Below are 17,895 nucleotides of genomic sequence, written 5' to 3'. Positions count from 1 at the left end.
AGAAGGCAGGAAATAGAAGCTAGGAAGTCCTATCACACGAACATAGCTTATGAATATGACTTTGGTAATTGCTGGAGCACAGTTGACTGACGGCCCCAGCCAGATGTGCAGAATGCCGTGGTTATTTTGCACAGCCATTTCATGGCGTGTTGCTGCCCTCTGGTGGACACTGATTGAATGAGCAGATGTTTGGGTGGGTTGTTTTTCTGATTCCCGTGAAGAGGAATTTTGCCCACTGAACGTTGGATTTGCTCCTTCAGTTAAGACTTTCTTCTTTCCTCCATCTTCTGCCTCCCTTCTATCATTATTGCAAGAAAACCAACTTATGGGCTTTATTGGGAAACAGAGTATAAGCTTTTAGTCTCACGGGACAGGCTGGCTTATGGGTCCTGGGTGGGGTGAGATGGAAATGGAGGCAATCTTCAGACTGGAGTACAATCTCTCTCTCTCTCTCTCTCTTCTCTTTCTCCTTTCTCTAATCTCCTCTGTCTCTCTCTTCTCTCTCTCTCTTCTTTCTCTCTTCTCTTTCTCCTGTCTCTCTTCTCCATCTCTCTCTCTAATCTTCTGTCTCTCTCTTCTTTCTCTCTTCTCTCTCTCTCTCTTCTCTTTCTCCTCTCTCTCTTCTCCATCTCTCTCTCTCCTCTCTCCTCTCTCTAATCTTCTCTCTCTCTCTCTTCTTTCTCTCTTCTCTGTCTCTGTCTCTCTCTCTCTTTTGAAGGAACAAGAAATAAAGCATTCTTTTTTAAAAAAAGAAAAAGAAAATTAAGACTGGAAGTCTTATTTGGAATTTTGGTTGAAAGAAGAAAATATTATTTGTAGACTTGGAGAGTAGAAAAGGTCAAAGGGGAAGGGGAGGAATGACATGGCAATTACCCGAGAGAAAGAAAGGCAAAAGTCATAATTTTAACCTCTTTCTTTCTTTTTTCTTTTTCCTTCCATCCTTCCTTTCTTTTCCTTCTCCGCTTTCCACCGCGGACTGGAGGTCCCGCTGCCCGGGCGGGGGGGGGGGGCGGGGGGCGTGGCCGGCCTCAGCCCCTCCCTCCCTCCCAACGGGGCGGCGCAGAGCGGAGGCCACCCCTCCTGGCCCCGCCCCCGCCCCGCCCCTCGCTTCGCTTTCGATTCCGGCTGGCCGGGCGGCTCCGCGGCGGCGGCGGCGGCGGCGGCGGCGGGCATGGCGGACCCGGCGGTGAGCGGCTACCTGGCCGAAATTCAGCCTTCCTCCATAAACATTTACAGAAATGAATTAAATATCATAGATAACCTAAAACTATAGCACTGACTGTGAAATTGACTTGAAACTCAAGGAAGCTGCTAAGAAGCATGTTGGTACAGTATGTACAAGGGTCTCCATCAGAAATCACACTCGTGCAGGGGTAGGCAACCTTGGCTCTTGTAAAAGAATTCCAGAATTCCTGAGCCAGCTATGATTTGAACAATTCCATCGTCTGATGCACCGTAACAGCCAGGGGTCTTTAAACCTGGCCCTTTTCATGACTTCGGGACTTCAACTCCCAGAATTCCTCAGCCAGCATAGCTGGCTCTGGAATTTTGGGAGTTGAAGTCCATGTGTCATAAAAGAGCCAAGGTTGCCTAACCCTGCACTAGTGATTTGAACAATTCCATCATCTGATTCACTGTAACGGGCCTAAGTTCTTACTTAGATCTGGGAGAAAGAACAGTTTAGAAATGTTATTCTAGGGCAGCGTTTCTCATCCTCAACAAGTTTAAGATGTGTGGACTTCAACTCCCAGAGTTCCCTAGGAATTAAAAAATTACCAAAGTTGAGAATCTGTTTAGAGAAACTGCTGATCAGTAATGAAGGGGCCAATCTTGTTTGCACAGCTGCCACCTTGACTTATCTGACCATCACTTGCTGCTTCCCACACTTTTGTACTAGAGCTATCATATTTATTAGATTTATTATAGCCACCCCACTCCAAAACACTCTGGAATGCAAACATCCTTTATGGCCTCCAGATGGCAGCCAGGAGAGTATTCTGGACCTCTGTGCTGCCCTCAAGTGGTAGCTCCACATTCTGTAGCCCTAGGTCACCGGTCTTCAAACTTGGCCCTTTTATGACTTGTGGACTTCAACTGGGAAGCATGGCTAGCTGAGGAATTCTGGGAGTTGAAGTCCACAAGTCATAAAAGGGCCAAGTTTGAAGACTCCTGCTTTAAGGGCTCCACATTTGCAGGCTAGGCAACAGGCCGTGTCTTGATAGGCATCTCTGATAAAATCAGAGAGTTAGAAACTAACATTCCAGAAAGTGTAACAATGAGAGTGTGATTGGTCAATGGGATTGGTTAGGTGGGCTTCAGGCAGAGAAGAACAATCTCCACCCACTGCATTAAAGTTTTGGGGCCCAATTTATGTAAAATAGTAGGACAAAGCCAGGGAGGACAAGTCACAGAATTGCACTCAGATTAGATCAAGCTAGTTTATGTAAAATGGTAGTTTATGTAAGTTTCATAGCGGAGGGTTATTTTTTGTCCACTAGATGTCAGGGTTGCAGCACTCAACCAACACATTTTTAGAAACAGAAGTCGAAGATTTTGGCTTATTGGCTGCTTATTGACTAAAGTCTGCATTTACAGGGGCTTTGGCTATAATAGCAGGAACTCCATGGGGTGATTTCCCCCTGAAATGGAACTTAAGCCTGAACAGTGTTTATGGATCTCTCTCTTTTTTTTTTGCAGATTAATTTCAGAAACCTGTGCCTGTCTGTCATAGTCAAGGCAGAGAACCAATGAAGAACCAAATCCTTATTCTGACAAGGACTACGGAGAGCGACTGTGCTGCAAATCCTAAAAGAGCAGATCTCTCTTCTTTGAGAAAGAGCTGGCTTACTTCTGACCACAGTGGCTTCCCATTGCAGCTGCCAGTTTGAAGGAAACGGTGCTGATCCTGAAAACAGCGGCTATTTCTTCCTTTCTGTATAGAACTCCACGCCTCCTTCAGATGTAGCTTATTTTGTTCAGTCTCGGCTGTCTTTCAACGCAGCCTTTCCCACAGCGAGGATTCTCTAGTTGCATGTTGTAAAAAAGACTCAGCTCTTCTTTGGATGGTTGACACTGGAAGTGGGGATAGAGAACTAATGGGTAGATAGAGGTAATGGGCTCTAGGTCAGTCAAGGCGTAGAATATCTAGTTTAATGAAGAGAAGGACCAGGGGTGACATGACAACCATCTTCCAATATCTCAGGGATTGCCACGAAGAAGAAGGGTGTGTGTGTGTGTGTGTGTGTGTGTGAAGCTATTCTCCAAAGCACCTGAGAGCAGAACAAGAAGCAACGGATGAAAAGAGAGAAACAGGCTAGAACTAAGGAGAAATTTCCCAACAGAACAATTAATCAGTGGGACTATTTGCCTCCAGAAGTTCTGGGTGCTCCATCTGGAGGTTTTCAAGAAGAGATTGGACTACCATTAATTATTTTCCAACAATGACAATTGAAGGTATAGATTTCAGGTGTTCAACCAAGGAGCAACTGCACTGAAAGGGGAAGAGACCATGGATAGTTATGTCCCTAGAAAATATTGAGACTTTGGAGTTATGAGAGGAACAAACATAAGTTCTACTTTGCTGGAATTTGTTTTATTGAGTTGTTTGTTTGATTTATATTGTCCTGGCCTAGATGTCTGTGTCTGTATATTGCAAGGGAATTTTTTTGCCTCCAAAACAACGGAGGCTGGGTTCAGAAAAAGAGGGTCACCCAAGATGTCCCCCAAGGTGGTCCTTCTTACTATCTCGAGATATTGCTTAGATATCCCTCACCCATATCTTTCCAGAGGTTTTTCTAGCTAGTACGGGGTGCCCTTTGATTTCAAACTAAGAGTGACTTCATCTTGGGTGCTGCTTAATCTCTGCTTGAGCTTGTTTGGGTAACCCCACCCTTTAACCTTTGACTGCCTTATGAGGAAGTGAAAGCCTTCTCTTTCATTTCAGTTCCTCACATTTGCTGCTGGATGCACAGCTGACATGGGGGACACTCCATTTTTATGCACAAGCAACCATTTAGTAATTTTGTAGGAAGACCAGGAAGAGAAGGTCAGGAAGAGACTTCTTCAGGACCATTTGGGCACTAAAATCCAAAGGTATTGCTTCAAATTATTAATAATAATGAGCTAAATTTAAATGTTGGGTTTGTTTAAAGCTGGATGGGAGTTTGTTTAAAACTGCTGGCAGTATTGTTACATTGATGTTAGCAAGTGAAGCAACCTCAGCCTAGCCTAGCTGAGGAAGAAAAAAAATCTTGACGTTGTTCCAGAATGATCCTGCAATACATCTTCTCCTCGCCAGACACTCTTAGGCTGGATGTTCCTAGTCCTACTATATGTGCAAGGGAGGTGGCAAATGGGTTAAAATGTGGCTGAAAGGGCTCTGGGAAGGGATGCAGTACCTACACTTTGCCATTTTCTCTGGGAAGCCAAACGAAAAAGATGACCTCCAAGTCCCTTGTAAAGCTCTGGCACTGCCACAGCTTCTTCATCCCTTTGACTTCTCAAAGCGTTTCTGAAGAAGCTTATTGCCTTCGGTAAAGGCTGCGTTTCTGAGCCGTTTCTCCATCGAATTATCACTTTAGTTGCATATCATGTCCCGTGGCATTTACTCAAGCTTTGGACTTGTAATGTTTTTTGAAGTTTTTGGTTTAGCTTGGAATCTTCCCAGGGAACTTGGTCTACTGGGCTGGTGTAAAATCTCTCTAAGAAGGCGGTGGGCATCCTGGCAGGAGAGCCCGGCCAGGAGACATCTGGGAGAAGACAAGATGCCTCACGGTGTCCCTATTTTTTGCCTTCTTAATTTACATGCCCCCCTCCCAATTTAATGGCCCGTTTAAATTTCTTTGGGGATGCTTTTATTGATCCCCTTGTCTGCAGCTATCCCCAGAAACAGCTTGCTGCTGTATCACTACACGAGTCACTGGTCTATTTTTTTATTTTCATGAAAAATAAAGTTCTCCTAAGCAGCTGTTTTTTTTCCTAGGAAGAATTTCTTGTAGCATCACCTTTAGCTCCCCTTGTGGGAAAAGCCTTTATAAGGAGCCAGTCTGGATGCAGGCAAGGAGGAGGAGATATCCTGTGGTTAAGAAACTCCTGAGCTTCGATAAAATGTGTTTGTCAAAAAAAGGGCTCCTCGGCTCCTTCTGATTCTCGGCCACCATTACCTGAGATGCGTCTCCTTGAAACCATCTGGGGAATCCATGGGAAGGGGTCAGAAATGTCAAGATTGTGGTGGTTATGTGATTAAAGCCCCACCTCTTTTGTTTTTTAATGTCCTACCATTTGGTGGTGCTATCTCATTGGTTTTTGACCCTCCTTGGACTGGGGTGTTGGGTGTAAAGCAGAGTTTTGTCCAGCTACCACCTTGGCATCTCAAAATGTCCATTACATTCCTCAGCTGAGAATTAAAATGGTGGAAAAGAAGGAATGGTGTAAAAACCTTAAAGCAACTTGGGTTTTCTTCTTTTGCTGTAGAGTGGAAGGGCCCGATAGAAGCCGCCAGATGAACAACGAATACAAGAACGGGCTGGACAGTATGGAAGAAATCCCTCTGGAGGACACAGACAGAACCAGCCTGGAGTTCAGAGTGCTGATGGCCTATGCACAGCGGCGACTGTCTGCAAGCAAATATGGGCAATTACTGGAAAGAGAACCCAGAGTCCAGGAAGAAAGGAGACGGGTTGTACAAGTCGACACTCTAGCCAAGGAAGAAGAAGTCCCCTTTCCAGAAATTTCTCCAGAAGATCATAAACCGCCAAACCAGAAGGACCAGAAGAAGGTGAAGAAGAAGAAGAAGAAGTCAAAGAAGATAAAGACAAGAACCAACTGGAAATGCTTCTGTATTCCTTCTTGCCTAAGGCCACAAGCGGAAGACACCAGGGGCCAAAGAGTATTCCGAAAGCAGGACTCCGTCAACGGCCATGCCATGAAGCTGGTCTCCAGAATTGAGGGTTTATCAGGTAGGCAAAGTAGGCTTATTATTCATTAGGGTTATATACAGTAAGCTGGAATAATTTTGGTAGCATAACGGTTCTTCAGAATGACCTTCTGACAACTTTTTTCTGATAATGGTTGACCACAAGACATGGTCAGAAAAGCCAAGATGGCAACTGCAGGGTGTGCTTGAAGCTTTTATCTACTGTGAAGATAAGCAGAGTTTCAATCACCTCTCATTATTTTGGATTGCATACTTTTGTACGGACGTGTACAGTAATAAATTTATTGACCGTCTGTGAGTATATCAGGTCTATATATCTACTTAATATAGCCTTTGCGAGAACAATGATACGTTTATTGCTTGATTTTCCAGTTTTTATATTTAAATGGAAAACGTGGACCTGATTTTCTTAAAAAAGTAACATTTCCCTTCACCTTTCTCAAACGAAGTGTGGACTTTCTGTGATAAGGAAAAAGAGAGGAACCAATGTATGGTAATGGCGGGTGGATTGCTACCAAGAAAGAACGGTTTGTTATGATTTATACCAGGGGTGTCCAACTGTGGCCACTTTTAAGACCTGTGAACTTCAACTCCCAGAATTCCCCAGCTCGCCAGTGAAGGTGGTCCTTAACTTTCATTTAACAACCATTTGAAGTTGCAATGGCACTGAAAAAGGTGACATGACTGATCCTCATACTTACGACTAGTATAGCACCCCCTACACTCACAAGATAAAAACCACTTGCAGCATCCTGGGGTCATGTGATCACCATTTTTGACCTTTGCAGCCAACAAGCAAAGTCCAGGGGAGGAGCCGGATTCCCCTGATGACTGATTCCCTTCACAATTGCAGTGATTTGCTTAACAACTGTGGGGGAAAGGGCCAAAAACCTTGGGCATGCTTAAGGAAGATACCTCATAAGTCATAAGTCAAGGACTACCTGTAGCCTTCATGGGCCGTTCTCCTTTCCCTCCAAAACTCTGTGGTGATGGAGCCAGCCTGGATTCCAAAATGGCTGCTGTTCATGTTTCTGCCATAATGACCAAAAGCATCTTCTGATTGTATGTTCTTGAATAAAGCATTCGCTGGAGGGAGATGGTTGAATGGAATTGTTCCACTCTTGTTTTGCTTTCCTAGATGACTCGGACATCCCTCGTTTGGCAGAGAGACTGGTTGAGATAGTGGATTGTTCCAGATTTCCTGATGGGAAGAAGAGCATCGTGGTAGTGGAACGTGCACTGAATCTAGAAGAAGACGGTGGCTCAGCCAGCAAGCCAATCCCACCAGCTGAGGATGATGGATTAGGTGAAGTGTTTTTCCTTCATGGGGATATTTCTTGCTACTGATTTTCTGTTCACACCCCTTGTCCACGTGGGCACTGCCGAAGATTTCCATTAGGACACAAGTTCTAGATGAGGCCCTAACTTGCTTTCTATATGTCTCATAGCAGCTCCACCCATTTCAACTCAACCATTCTCCACAATATTTTACCGAGGGCTCTTGAATGTATTCACAGCACATGCACAGGGCAAAAGATTTCCCAGGCTCCTGTTCAACTGGTGATTGAGGGACTTCTAGATCCTTGTTTCCAAACCATGGTTACTCAGCAGCACTGGCATGGAGAGGCCATCTTGCTTAGCTAAGCAACAGGGCTCAAATAAAGGACTTGGAAAGGAGGGGTTAGCAAGAATACACCTCCATTGTCTTTGGAGAGCTGAACACACCTACACCCAACTCCTCTTATAAAAAAGGGGAAATCTGTATTTAAGAGGAAGAAGAGAAGAACGCAGCTGAGGTTTTCAATTGTATAGATCAATGTTCCTCAACCACTTGAATATGTGTAGACTTCAACTATGGGGAATTCTGGGAGTTGAAATCCACGCATGGCCAAGGTTGAGGAACATTGGTATGGATGATACAGTGACCAGGTTAGGGCTGGCGTAGCCTGGAACTGCGTAGTAAACCTGATGTTGCAAGAGGTAGAACTTCCCCCCCCCCCAAACAGGAACCTTTGCCAGCTGTATAGGAACCGGCTGCTGGCCAAGGAGAGCTGCTGTGAGCATCACAGCCTCTTCCAGCCATTTCTGCTTCCTGCTGCAGCAGTGGTCCTCTGGCCAGCCAACCCAAAAGCTCTCCTTCCGTTGGCCCTGCAGTCAACGTACCCCATAGAGCCACTCTGAGCAAGCCTGAAGAAGCAACAGCAACAGCACTTAGACTTATCTACCACTTCACACTGCTTTACAGCCCTCTCTAAGCAGTTTAGAGAATCAGTCTGTTGCCCCCAATGACTTGGGTCCTTATTTTACAACCTCGGAAGGAGGGAGGGCTGAGTCAACTTTGAGCCTGGTGAGAATCGAACCGACGAACTGCAGTCAGAATTCGCCTGCAGTGCTGCGCTCTAACCACTGCGCCACCAGCAAGCGTGGGTCATGAAAGGATCCCCACAGAGGCCTCTTTCTCTGGAGGGGACATCTGACCTTATTTCATATTTTTCATCTGAGAGCAGAAGCAGACCAAACCGGACAACATCCTCCTCCTTGGTTGCAGGGGACAAAATCCTTAGCGTGATGGAAAATAATCTAAGGCATTCATAAGCCGCCTGTACTTTGTTTTCCATGCGGGTGAGGCTTGTGGTTGGAACAAACCAGGGTCCTGAAAGCAGGAGAAGACTGGAGGCATTTAGGCGCCTTGTCTACTGTTTATCCAGTAATCTTTTTTTTTTTCTGGAGAAAATCTACTGTATGTGGTCAAAGGAGTTGAGAACAGCTTGATGGCATCTAAGCAACCAATCATTTCTTACAACCTCATAAGTCCAAGCGCTTTGTTATCTTACTTGCTGCCTTAAGAGAAAATGAACCAGTTATTTTTATCTTTCCACCAGACAACGAAGAAAAGGTTATTGATGCAATAGTTGCCTTGTTACGGAAATCAGGAGATGAACTGGAGGAGAAGGTAAGTACGTAGCCTAAGGTGGCAGGGACTCCAATGCTCTGATTTGCAAATTAATTGAGGGAGCTCTCACTTCCCTCCCTTGTTTTCTTCATTTACAACTTAGTGCCCGGATTTCAGGGCCGTCTTCTCCAAAAAACAAAAAACTCTCCTAAAAGCCAGGTGTGACCTCCTTCCAGCAGAGGGAAAAGCCATTCCCTTGAATTCAGAGAGAGCACGGAGCAATTTGAGGCTTCATTAGATTCCCCACCGTCAAAGAGAAAACTGCTCCGAGAATGCAAAAATTGGCTATCTCTGAAATAAGTCATTATTTACAAGTTCCCCTGTCTTATGTTGAGCACGCAATTTCCCTCCCCCGCCCCCTAAAGTTCAACTCTGTGATTTTTCAATTTTCAGAGCACCTAGAAGTATTTTCACAGACCTGGATTAGAGAGGTGATTTTAAAAAAAATCACAGTCTGTAATCCTAGACAACCTTACCTGGGAGTAAATCTCATTAAAGTCTTTGGAAAAGCCATGAATAGAGACACATTATTTCACTGGAATAAACTGTCAAAAAAGCCACCATTATCATAAGAGGGGCATAAAACAACCTAACTTATGGGTGAGGGTGGAATAAAATATGGAGAGAGCTCCCACAGAAATGTAATAGGATATAAATTTGATACTATCTTAGCTTCTGAGATGTTAAAGCTCAAATTTAGTTTAACGAAGAGAAGGGTGAGGGGTGACATGATAGCAGTCTCCAATATCTCAGGGGTGGCCCCAAAGAAGAGGGAGTCAAGCTATTCTCCAAAGCATCTGAAGGCAGGACAAGAAGCAACGCACGGAAACTCATCAAGGAGAGAAGCAACCTAGAACTAAGGAGAAACTTCCTGACAGTTAGAACAATTAACCAGTGGAACAACCTGCCTCCAGAAGTGGTGAATGCTCCAACACTGGAAGTTTTTAAGAAGAGACTGGACAGCCATTTGTCTGAAATGGTATAGGGTTTCCTGCCTGAGCAGGGGGTTGGACTAGATGACCTCCAAGGTCCCTTCCAACTTATTATTATTATTAATTGTCTTCAGTCATAAAGTCATCTAGACCAGGGATTTACAAATGTTATCAAGAGGAACCATTTGAATGATTGAGCATCTTCTTGTTTTTGGCCCTTAGTTTCTCATGCAATCTCATCAAAATGCAGAATAGAATACAGAATAACAGAGTTCGAAGGGACCTTGGAGGTCTTCTAGTCCAGCCCCCTGCTCAGGCAAGAAATCCTATAGCACTTCCGACAAATGGTTGTCCAGTCTCTTCTTTAAAAGCTCCCACTGATGTACCACCCACAACTTCGGGATGGAAGCCGTTCCACTGGCTAATTGTCATTCTTGGGAAATTTCTCCTTAGTTCTAGGTTGCTTTCTCCTTGATAAGTTTCCATCCATTAATCCATTCCACCCATTTCTTGAGGAATTCTTGTTTGTCTTCATATAACACAATTTGAGAAAAGAAAACAATCTGACCTAGACGACTTGTTGAAGAATTTGGCTAGCTAAATAAATAATAAATAAAACGAATAAGCAATTAAATAAGCAACTAAATAAATTTTCTCTTTCCTCTTCCAGATGAAGAAGGATAAGACCTTCTGCCAGTGTATCTGGGACATGATGCCCTCCTACGCCTTCTTCAGGAGAGTGGCGGACCAGTTCCTTGAGGAGATACCCATAGACTCCACGGTCAGTTCAGAGGATGAACTTAAGAGGATCAAACTTGCGTTGATTATGGAAGCCACCACCAGACTCACTGTGATGGACAACCACCCCATGAATCTTGTGCTAGGCTTTGGAACAAAATATCTGCAGGAAAACTTCAGCCCTTGGATCCAAAGCCAAGGGGGATTGGTAAGCGATAGTCTAAATCTGCTTTTCTCAGCCGTAGCAAAGTTTAAGATGGATGGACTTCAACTCCCAGAATTCCCCAGACAGCACGCTGTCTGGGGAAGTCTGGGAGTTGAAGTCCACCCATCTTAATAGTTTCCGGGGTTAAAAAAAATCACCTACAATTACTACCTTCTTCTTGAAAGAGCTTATGAAAACATATGCGGTTACAGGAATAATAAGAATGGTTTAAATGAACTTGAGCCACATGTTCTTAGAAGCTACGGTCTGTTGCCCACTTTGAAAGAGATAATTATACAGTTTTCTGCAGTCTGTAGAGGGCATCAACTTTAAAGGAAACCAGCGTGTTCGTCAATATTATTGTTCCTGTAGCTGCCTATGTTTTCCTAAGCTCTTTCAGGAAGAAGGAAGTAATTGAACTGAAAAATTAAATCTTCTCAGAGAATTCCACGAATGGTATCTCTGCAAAATGACGCAACGGAGGAGGAGATTTTTAAGAGCTTTTAGGGATTGATGAGTAGGACAACTGCTGGGAATCCCAAGGATTAAACTTTGGTTAATCCATTGATTTGAACACAATATTGCAGTATTATGCCACAAGACTTAAACAGGGAAGGTAGGCATTTTGTGGTTTCACGTTTACACTACTCAGCAGAGTTTTGGGAACTGAAGGGAACTCACACTCTTCTCAGCGCTGTCTGTATGTGCCACTGCAGTTTTTTCCCTCCCTTTCTCGAACAAAATCTCCGTAAGAGCATCCTTAGAAAAAGTTTTTTTTTTCAAGTTAAAGAGACTTGGGAAGAACTTGGTATAATGTCTCCAGATTTCCATGGGACCTGTACAAAAACATCTTCTTTGTATTAAGTTCCTCTAAGAGAATTTTAGAAGGCGTATCAAAAAAGGCAACCTTGTGCCCTCTCTTCTCTTCGTTTTTACGACTGTCCCGGGCAAACTATGAGGAGTAAGTTGAGGAGAACATTCCTAAGGCAGCTCAACTCACCGTAGCCAGCAGGAGAAGAGGTCTGTGCTGCTCAGAATGACTGCACTTCCGGTAGCCTTAGTTCCATCTTCCCTCCTATTCTTCCAAAGTCCTTAAGCTGAGGCTTAGCCGCTTCGGGAGATGGCTTTGGTTGTGAAGAAGCCTCAGGACTTCCTCCACCCCTTTTCCTGCTAGGAAGGACGCCGACTCCTCATCCCTTCTCAAATGACCAGGCATCAGTCCTGCTCAGAAGACTTGCTTGCCCATGATAACAATGAAAGCCCATAATAATAGGTTTCTGGAGCAAGGGAAGTTCTTAGGTGACATGGATGCTTCCCCTGAACCCTGTGTTTCCAAGCTGGTCACAGGGCATTCGTAGTTTACCTTTCATTCCCAGCACCCCAGTTCAGAGAATCCTAGAATCCTCTCATATATATATGAGAGTTCTGAATTTTTGCATTAGATTTTGCATAAAAACAGACAAGAAGATTGACATTTGTGGGATTTGAGAATTTGGGTTTTTTTTTGTTCCTCCTCATTTCAATGCTTGGATCATTTGATGCTGGGGCTGATTTCTGTGTTAGTCCCACCCACTGAACTGTAGGAATAAGCTGTAGGAATAAGCGTGTAAATTCTGTGTCCTTTAGGAAGGCTATCTTCATATTCAGCAGTCTCTAATTGAGTTCCAGAAACGTTCTGTTGATGTGTGTTCTGCACACGTGTGGCTGAACAGATGGCCCACAAACCACCAGCCATGTCGGTTCGTTTGCTCGGTAGCTCCTTTCACGCCCCAAAGGCAGGCATAACAAAGAGGGGAGTTCTCACAGACCATCCGTGACAACCTGTTTCTCACCTGAGAAATGCCGGTCAGTGCGTATTCAAGCTTCAGGCTCACAACTCGCAAGAAACCTGGAAACACGTATAAAATCCCACCGACCCCCTTTCTCCTTTTCTTCCAGATGAAAGCCTTAGGATTACCAGACCAGGAAGAAGTTGAATGAGGAAAGATCTTCTTCAAGAGCGCTGGTTAATACGGAGAAAGCGATGGGGATGTGAGAGGAAAAAGGCAAACCTAGCCACTCCCGTGATTGCCTCCAATATGGGGAGATGATTGCCTCCAATATGGAGAGTCATGGAAACTTTTGAAAGACCAGCAACGGCAGCACTGGATGTCAGGGGCGAGGGAGGGTCTGCAATGGCTGATGCTGTCTTAGTCCTGCTCAACCTGAGCAAGAGATGAAGGAGCCGTGCGTCCTTCTTACCAGAGGGATCGGAAGTCTTTGGATGGGAAGAAACCACTTATTTTGCAGCTTTGGCTTCAGGTTAAGCACGCGACTCATCCTTGCTTCTTCAGTCTGCATGAGCACTTTAGGGAAAGAGAAGTGGTTGAGCCAGGGATGTGAAGACGAACGCCGGGCTGCCATGATCTCCTTTCCCAGAAGGTGCCTGAAGGACGGTATCCCAAAAAGACAAGATGGCGGCTACATCTTGACTTTTTGTGACCTGCTTGCCTTTTCCCCTGGGGCCTTGTCAACATTGCTGCTTTCTTTGGCTTAACGGTCTTTAGATGCTTGCTTATTTAGTTGAACAGACCTCTCGCTGCCTTTCTTGGGGAGGTTTGGTACACGTGTAAATAGAAAATGACACAATGACTTTGGCCCAAGGAGGTGTGTTTAGGGATGATAGACCCGAATCTGGATTTGAAAGTGATTAATCCTAAGAGACAAAATTAGCTTAAGTCACGACAATTGATTCAGATGTACATAACTAATAGAACAATAAAACAAGTGACACATACACACACACACACCCTTCTTCTCTGCATTTTCTTCTTTAGTTCCTCTGCTGGGTGAGCGCTGTTCTTCCCTCCTTCCTTGGTATCTTAAAAGCTGGAAAAACGAGCCTGGAATCACGGCGTTCACCAACTTCTCTTAGAGATGAAGACGGCTTTCTTGGTTGTGAATTGAGACCACTCTCTCAGTAATGAGGTTTTTGAAGAGTCACACGCTAATGATCAACACTGTTGTTTCTCTGAGCCTCGAGTCCCCTGGCCTTGTCTAAGTACCAACAACAACAGCCATCACTTTGGGGTGTTTTGGTTTTGCACCAGGTTGTCCCAGGGACTGATGCTCTTTAGGGCCAAGAGGAACATACTGACCCAAGGTCACCCAGTTGGCTTCAGGCAAAGGGAGGACCAGAGTTTGCCTCTCCTGCTGTGAGTCCAACAGCTTGTCCACTGACTGGACCACATGGACCAAGAGGGAGGGAGCGGCCCCCAATCCCCCCAAGACTCTGTGGCTGAGGGGGAATTGGAACTCAGGTCCCTCCAGTCCAAGTCCACCACCTTCACCACTACATCCTGCTGACCTCTCACAGTTACCTTCAATATTGTGTCGCTTATAGGAGAAACCAATCAGACTTTTAAGATTAAAAAAAGTGCAAACGGAATTCAAAGCAACAAATCTACTGAAGTTGCCTCAGCTTACACTGAGTTAGCTCTGAAGATGCAGTCTTATTACTCAGAGATGCAAGACCAAAAACCACACACAAAGGAACCACTTCTGGTAGCACACGGCGATAACAGTCATTTTATCAGAAACCATCAAAAAATTTAAAAAGCCAGAAAATGCAACGGTATTGCAGAGGCCACATCCTCAGCCCCAGTTCAATTCGCACAAGGACTAAAGCGTTTCCTCAGAAGGGGTAGAAGTGATTTCTTTTTTAGATTGGAAAATGGGGGTTTGACCAGGGGGTAAATTTTGCAGTTCTGAAATTGTGGAAGAACCCTGCAAAGGCTGACTCCGTGGAGTGCGGTTCCGTGGGAAAAAGAGTAATTCGGTGGTTTGGTATTAAAGAGAAACATAGTCGGAACTATCGCAGTGCTTTTGGGTATTGCTCTCCCAGCTTAACCTAGAGATCATGCAATTTTTGCCAATAACCATATTTTTTAAAAAAAGCCTCAAGAAAAATATTGTTGAACAGCAAGTGTCGGTCAAAATTCGGGTATGTTATTGACACTTATCCACAACTGCAAAGCATCGTGATTTCTCAGGGATTTCGCTTTTGAGAGGCCGAGGCCATCCACGCATCAGGAATCCTACGCAGATTGAAAGCAAAATGGGATGAAATGGTCCAGAAAAGAAACCTGGTAGAATTGTTGCAGAGTAACAGAGTGAGCACCTGTTACTCGTCCCAGCTTCTGCCAACCTAGCAGTTCGAAAGCATGTAAAAATGCAAGTAGAAAAATAGGGACCGCCACGGTGGGAAGGTAACAGCGTTCCGTGCGCCTTTGGCGTCTAGTCATGCCGGCCACATGACCACGGAGACGTCCTCAGACAAGCGCTGGCTCTTCGGCTTTGAAACGGAGATGAGCACCGGCCCCTAGAGTCGGAAACGACTAGCACGCATGTGCGGGGGAACCTTTACCTTTACCTTGGTCTTCTTAGGATACCCAACGGTCCAATTTATGGTTACTCTGTTGGCTGAGGGGAGGGGGAGGCGAGGAGATTGGATTTCTATCTCTATTTTGAAGCACCTCAAAGGTGGACGAGAGAGTCACAGGTGATCCTGCACCAGTATTGATGTACTCAGAGCCACAGTAAACCATGCAAAAAAAGTACCTCCCACATGCCCAGAAGGCCACAGGGTCTCCTTGAAGTTCTGGACTCCTGTTGCTCCAGAAGAAACCCAGAAGGCAGGAAATAGAAGCTAGGAAGTCCTATCACACGAACATAGCTTATGAATATGACTTTGGTAATTGCTGGAGCACAGTTGACTGACGGCCCCAGCCAGATGTGCAGAATGCCGTGGTTATTTTGCACAGCCATTTCATGGCGTGTTGCTGCCCTCTGGTGGACACTGATTGAATGAGCAGATGTTTGGGTGGGTTGTTTTTCTGATTCCCGTGAAGAGGAATTTTGCCCACTGAACGTTGGATTTGCTCCTTCAGTTAAGACTTTCTTCTTTCCTCCATCTTCTGCCTCCCTTCTATCATTATTGCAAGAAAACCAACTTATGGGCTTTATTGGGAAACAGAGTATAAGCTTTTAGTCTCACGGGACAGGCTGGCTTATGGGTCCTGGGTGGGGTGAGATGGAAATGGAGGCAATCTTCAGACTGGAGTACAATCTCTCTCTCTCTCTCTCTCTTCTCTTTCTCCTTTCTCTAATCTCCTCTGTCTCTCTCTTCTCTCTCTCTCTTCTTTCTCTCTTCTCTTTCTCCTGTCTCTCTTCTCCATCTCTCTCTCTAATCTTCTGTCTCTCTCTTCTTTCTCTCTTCTCTCTCTCTCTCTTCTCTTTCTCCTCTCTCTCTTCTCCATCTCTCTCTCTCCTCTCTCCTCTCTCTAATCTTCTCTCTCTCTCTCTTCTTTCTCTCTTCTCTGTCTCTGTCTCTCTCTCTCTTTTGAAGGAACAAGAAATAAAGCATTCTTTTTTAAAAAAAGAAAAAGAAAATTAAGACTGGAAGTCTTATTTGGAATTTTGGTTGAAAGAAGAAAATATTATTTGTAGACTTGGAGAGTAGAAAAGGTCAAAGGGGAAGGGGAGGAATGACATGGCAATTACCCGAGAGAAAGAAAGGCAAAAGTCATAATTTTAACCTCTTTCTTTCTTTTTTCTTTTTCCTTCCATCCTTCCTTTCTTTTCCTTCTCCGCTTTCCACCGCGGACTGGAGGTCCCGCTGCCCGGGCGGGGGGGGGGGGCGGGGGGCGTGGCCGGCCTCAGCCCCTCCCTCCCTCCCAACGGGGCGGCGCAGAGCGGAGGCCACCCCTCCTGGCCCCGCCCCCGCCCCGCCCCTCGCTTCGCTTTCGATTCCGGCTGGCCGGGCGGCTCCGCGGCGGCGGCGGCGGCGGCGGCGGCGGGCATGGCGGACCCGGCGGTGAGCGGCTACCTGGCCAAGGTGCTGTGCTCGCGGGGCGGCCGCCTGCCCCTCTCGGAGCTGCCCGGGGAGGCGGGCCTGTCGGCGGGCCAGCTGCAGCAGGTGCTGCGGGACGCGGGGCCGGAGCGCTTCCTGGTGCGGCCGGGGGTCTCCGGGGAGCCCTCCGTGCTGGCCGTCTCGGCCGTCCGCCTCTGCGTCCGCCAGGCCTGCCCGGGCTGCCCCTGGCTCCACCTCTGCAAGCTGAACCTCCGCGGGAGATGCCGGGCCGGGTGAGAGAGGGGCGCTAGTCCTCGTGATCTCCGGCTGGCCAAGGGGGGAGGGGCTGGCGGGAGAACGGGGGGGGGATTGTTTCGGGTCAGCGGGGCTCCGGGGCGCGGGAGGGGGGGAGGGGAGGGGAACTGGGGCGTAACACAAAAACGAGGAGGGGGGCAGCTGCGCTTAAGCCAGAAGGGAAACCTCTGCAGCCGGGAAGCCCCTTCCCCTTTTTCCAAAAAGAAACTCGAAGCGCCTTTCCAAACCCTCCCGTGTGAGTGACCAGAAGGCCACAAGCCGCGTCTCGACCCCCGAGCACTTTTTGTGGCTTCGTTTAATCGCGATTTCCCCCCCACCCCCGTTGGAGCCCCATCAGAGGCCAGGCGAGACCCTGGGAGCCGCCCGGGACCCCCCCCCCCCCGAAACGGGCCTTGATGCCTTATTTGAACCGTTTCGAATCCGGACCCACCCAAACCCCAGCCGGGACCCGGAGGTTTGGGGGCCAGAAGCGGCTTTCTGCGAATTAAAATGGTGGTGGATTAAAATGGTGCTGCCTACACAAAACCATTTGTCCCAGCCGGGGCTCGACCTTGTCTTCAAAGGGACAAGAATTGGTGTAGTAGAGATCCAGTGTCAGCAGGTCTAAAAGTTGGGGGTAAGAGTGAACGTAGTTTTTGTTTTATTTTAAAGGCAGCTTATTTATTTATTTATACGGCTTAACGGCGAAACCCAGCAAAAAATTAGCTGAATGCCACTTATAAGAACGGCCGACTTGATCTCCAGGTGGAGAATTGGACGATCTGGTTATTCGCCGGATCAAAACGTTGTGAAATGGTTCAGGGAAGTGGCTTGAAGATCTCCCAAGTCAGTTTCCTGGAGATCTGGTGGCTTTATTGATGCGTGAAGCTATTTGCCAGATCAAAACGTTGTGAAATGGTTCAGGGAAGTGGCTTGAAGATCTCCCAAGTCAGTTTCCTGGAGATCTGGTGGCTTTATTGATGCATGAAGCTCTGTAGGAATCTGTTC

General features: G+C 46.2%; 2 protein-coding genes across 9 annotated transcripts in view; both read left to right on the top strand.

Moving 5' to 3' along the window:
- The first annotated feature begins 2,411 nt into the window (after positions 1 to 2,411).
- LOC308670502 (apoptosis facilitator Bcl-2-like protein 14) lies at positions 2,412 to 14,195 on the top strand. Of its 3 annotated transcripts, XM_081332036.1 has the most exons (7): positions 2,412 to 2,896; positions 3,944 to 4,092; positions 5,473 to 5,957; positions 7,074 to 7,241; positions 8,818 to 8,888; positions 10,491 to 10,766; positions 12,702 to 14,195. In XM_081332036.1, the coding sequence occupies exons 3-7, from the start codon at positions 5,501 to 5,503 to the stop codon at positions 12,741 to 12,743; spliced, it is 1,014 nt and encodes a 337-aa protein (XP_081188162.1). In that variant the 5' UTR covers positions 2,412 to 2,896; positions 3,944 to 4,092; positions 5,473 to 5,500; the 3' UTR covers positions 12,744 to 14,195. The 3 variants fall into 3 exon arrangements, with proteins under 3 accessions (XP_081188162.1, XP_081188163.1, XP_081188161.1); XM_081332037.1 differs by lacking the exon at positions 2,412 to 2,896 and having other exon boundaries at positions 3,697 to 4,092; XM_081332035.1 differs by lacking the exons at positions 2,412 to 2,896; positions 3,944 to 4,092 and having other exon boundaries at positions 5,079 to 5,957.
- A 1,001-nt stretch (positions 14,196 to 15,196) lies between these two features.
- The window catches only part of LOC308669603 (protein mono-ADP-ribosyltransferase PARP12-like), a 28,526-nt gene continuing 25,827 nt past the window's right edge, over positions 15,197 to 17,895 (top strand). For 2 of the 6 annotated variants that reach the window (XM_081330394.1, XM_081330395.1), the window contains exon 1: positions 15,197 to 16,886. In XM_081330394.1, the coding sequence (XP_081186520.1) occupies positions 16,603 to 16,886 (284 nt within the window). In that variant the 5' untranslated portion in view covers positions 15,197 to 16,602. The remainder of the gene's footprint in view (positions 16,887 to 17,895) is intronic. The other 4 variants (XM_081330392.1, XM_081330390.1, XM_081330391.1 and 1 more) reach the window with 4 other exon arrangements.

Source organism: Vipera berus (assembly GCF_964194415.1).
Source record: "Vipera berus genome assembly, chromosome: 6".
Lineage (NCBI taxonomy): Eukaryota > Metazoa > Chordata > Lepidosauria > Squamata > Viperidae > Vipera > Vipera berus.
Note: the sequence above shows the minus strand (reverse complement) of the source record. Positions and strands in the feature narration are given on the sequence as shown.

What these genes read in the sequence shown, in the direction of transcription:
- LOC308670502 (XM_081332035.1), top strand. Translation starts at nt 5,408, where the DNA reads ATGGTGGAAAAGAAGGAATGGTGTAAAAACCTTAAAGCAACTTGGGTT. An exon ending in AGCTGAGGATGATGGATTAG is followed by an intron (nt 7,242 to 8,817) that starts GTGAAGTGTTTT and finishes TCTTTCCACCAG; the next exon opens with ACAACGAAGAAAAGGTTATT. An exon ending in TCCAAAGCCAAGGGGGATTG is followed by an intron (nt 10,767 to 12,701) that starts GTAAGCGATAGT and finishes CTTTTCTTCCAG; the next exon opens with ATGAAAGCCTTAGGATTACC.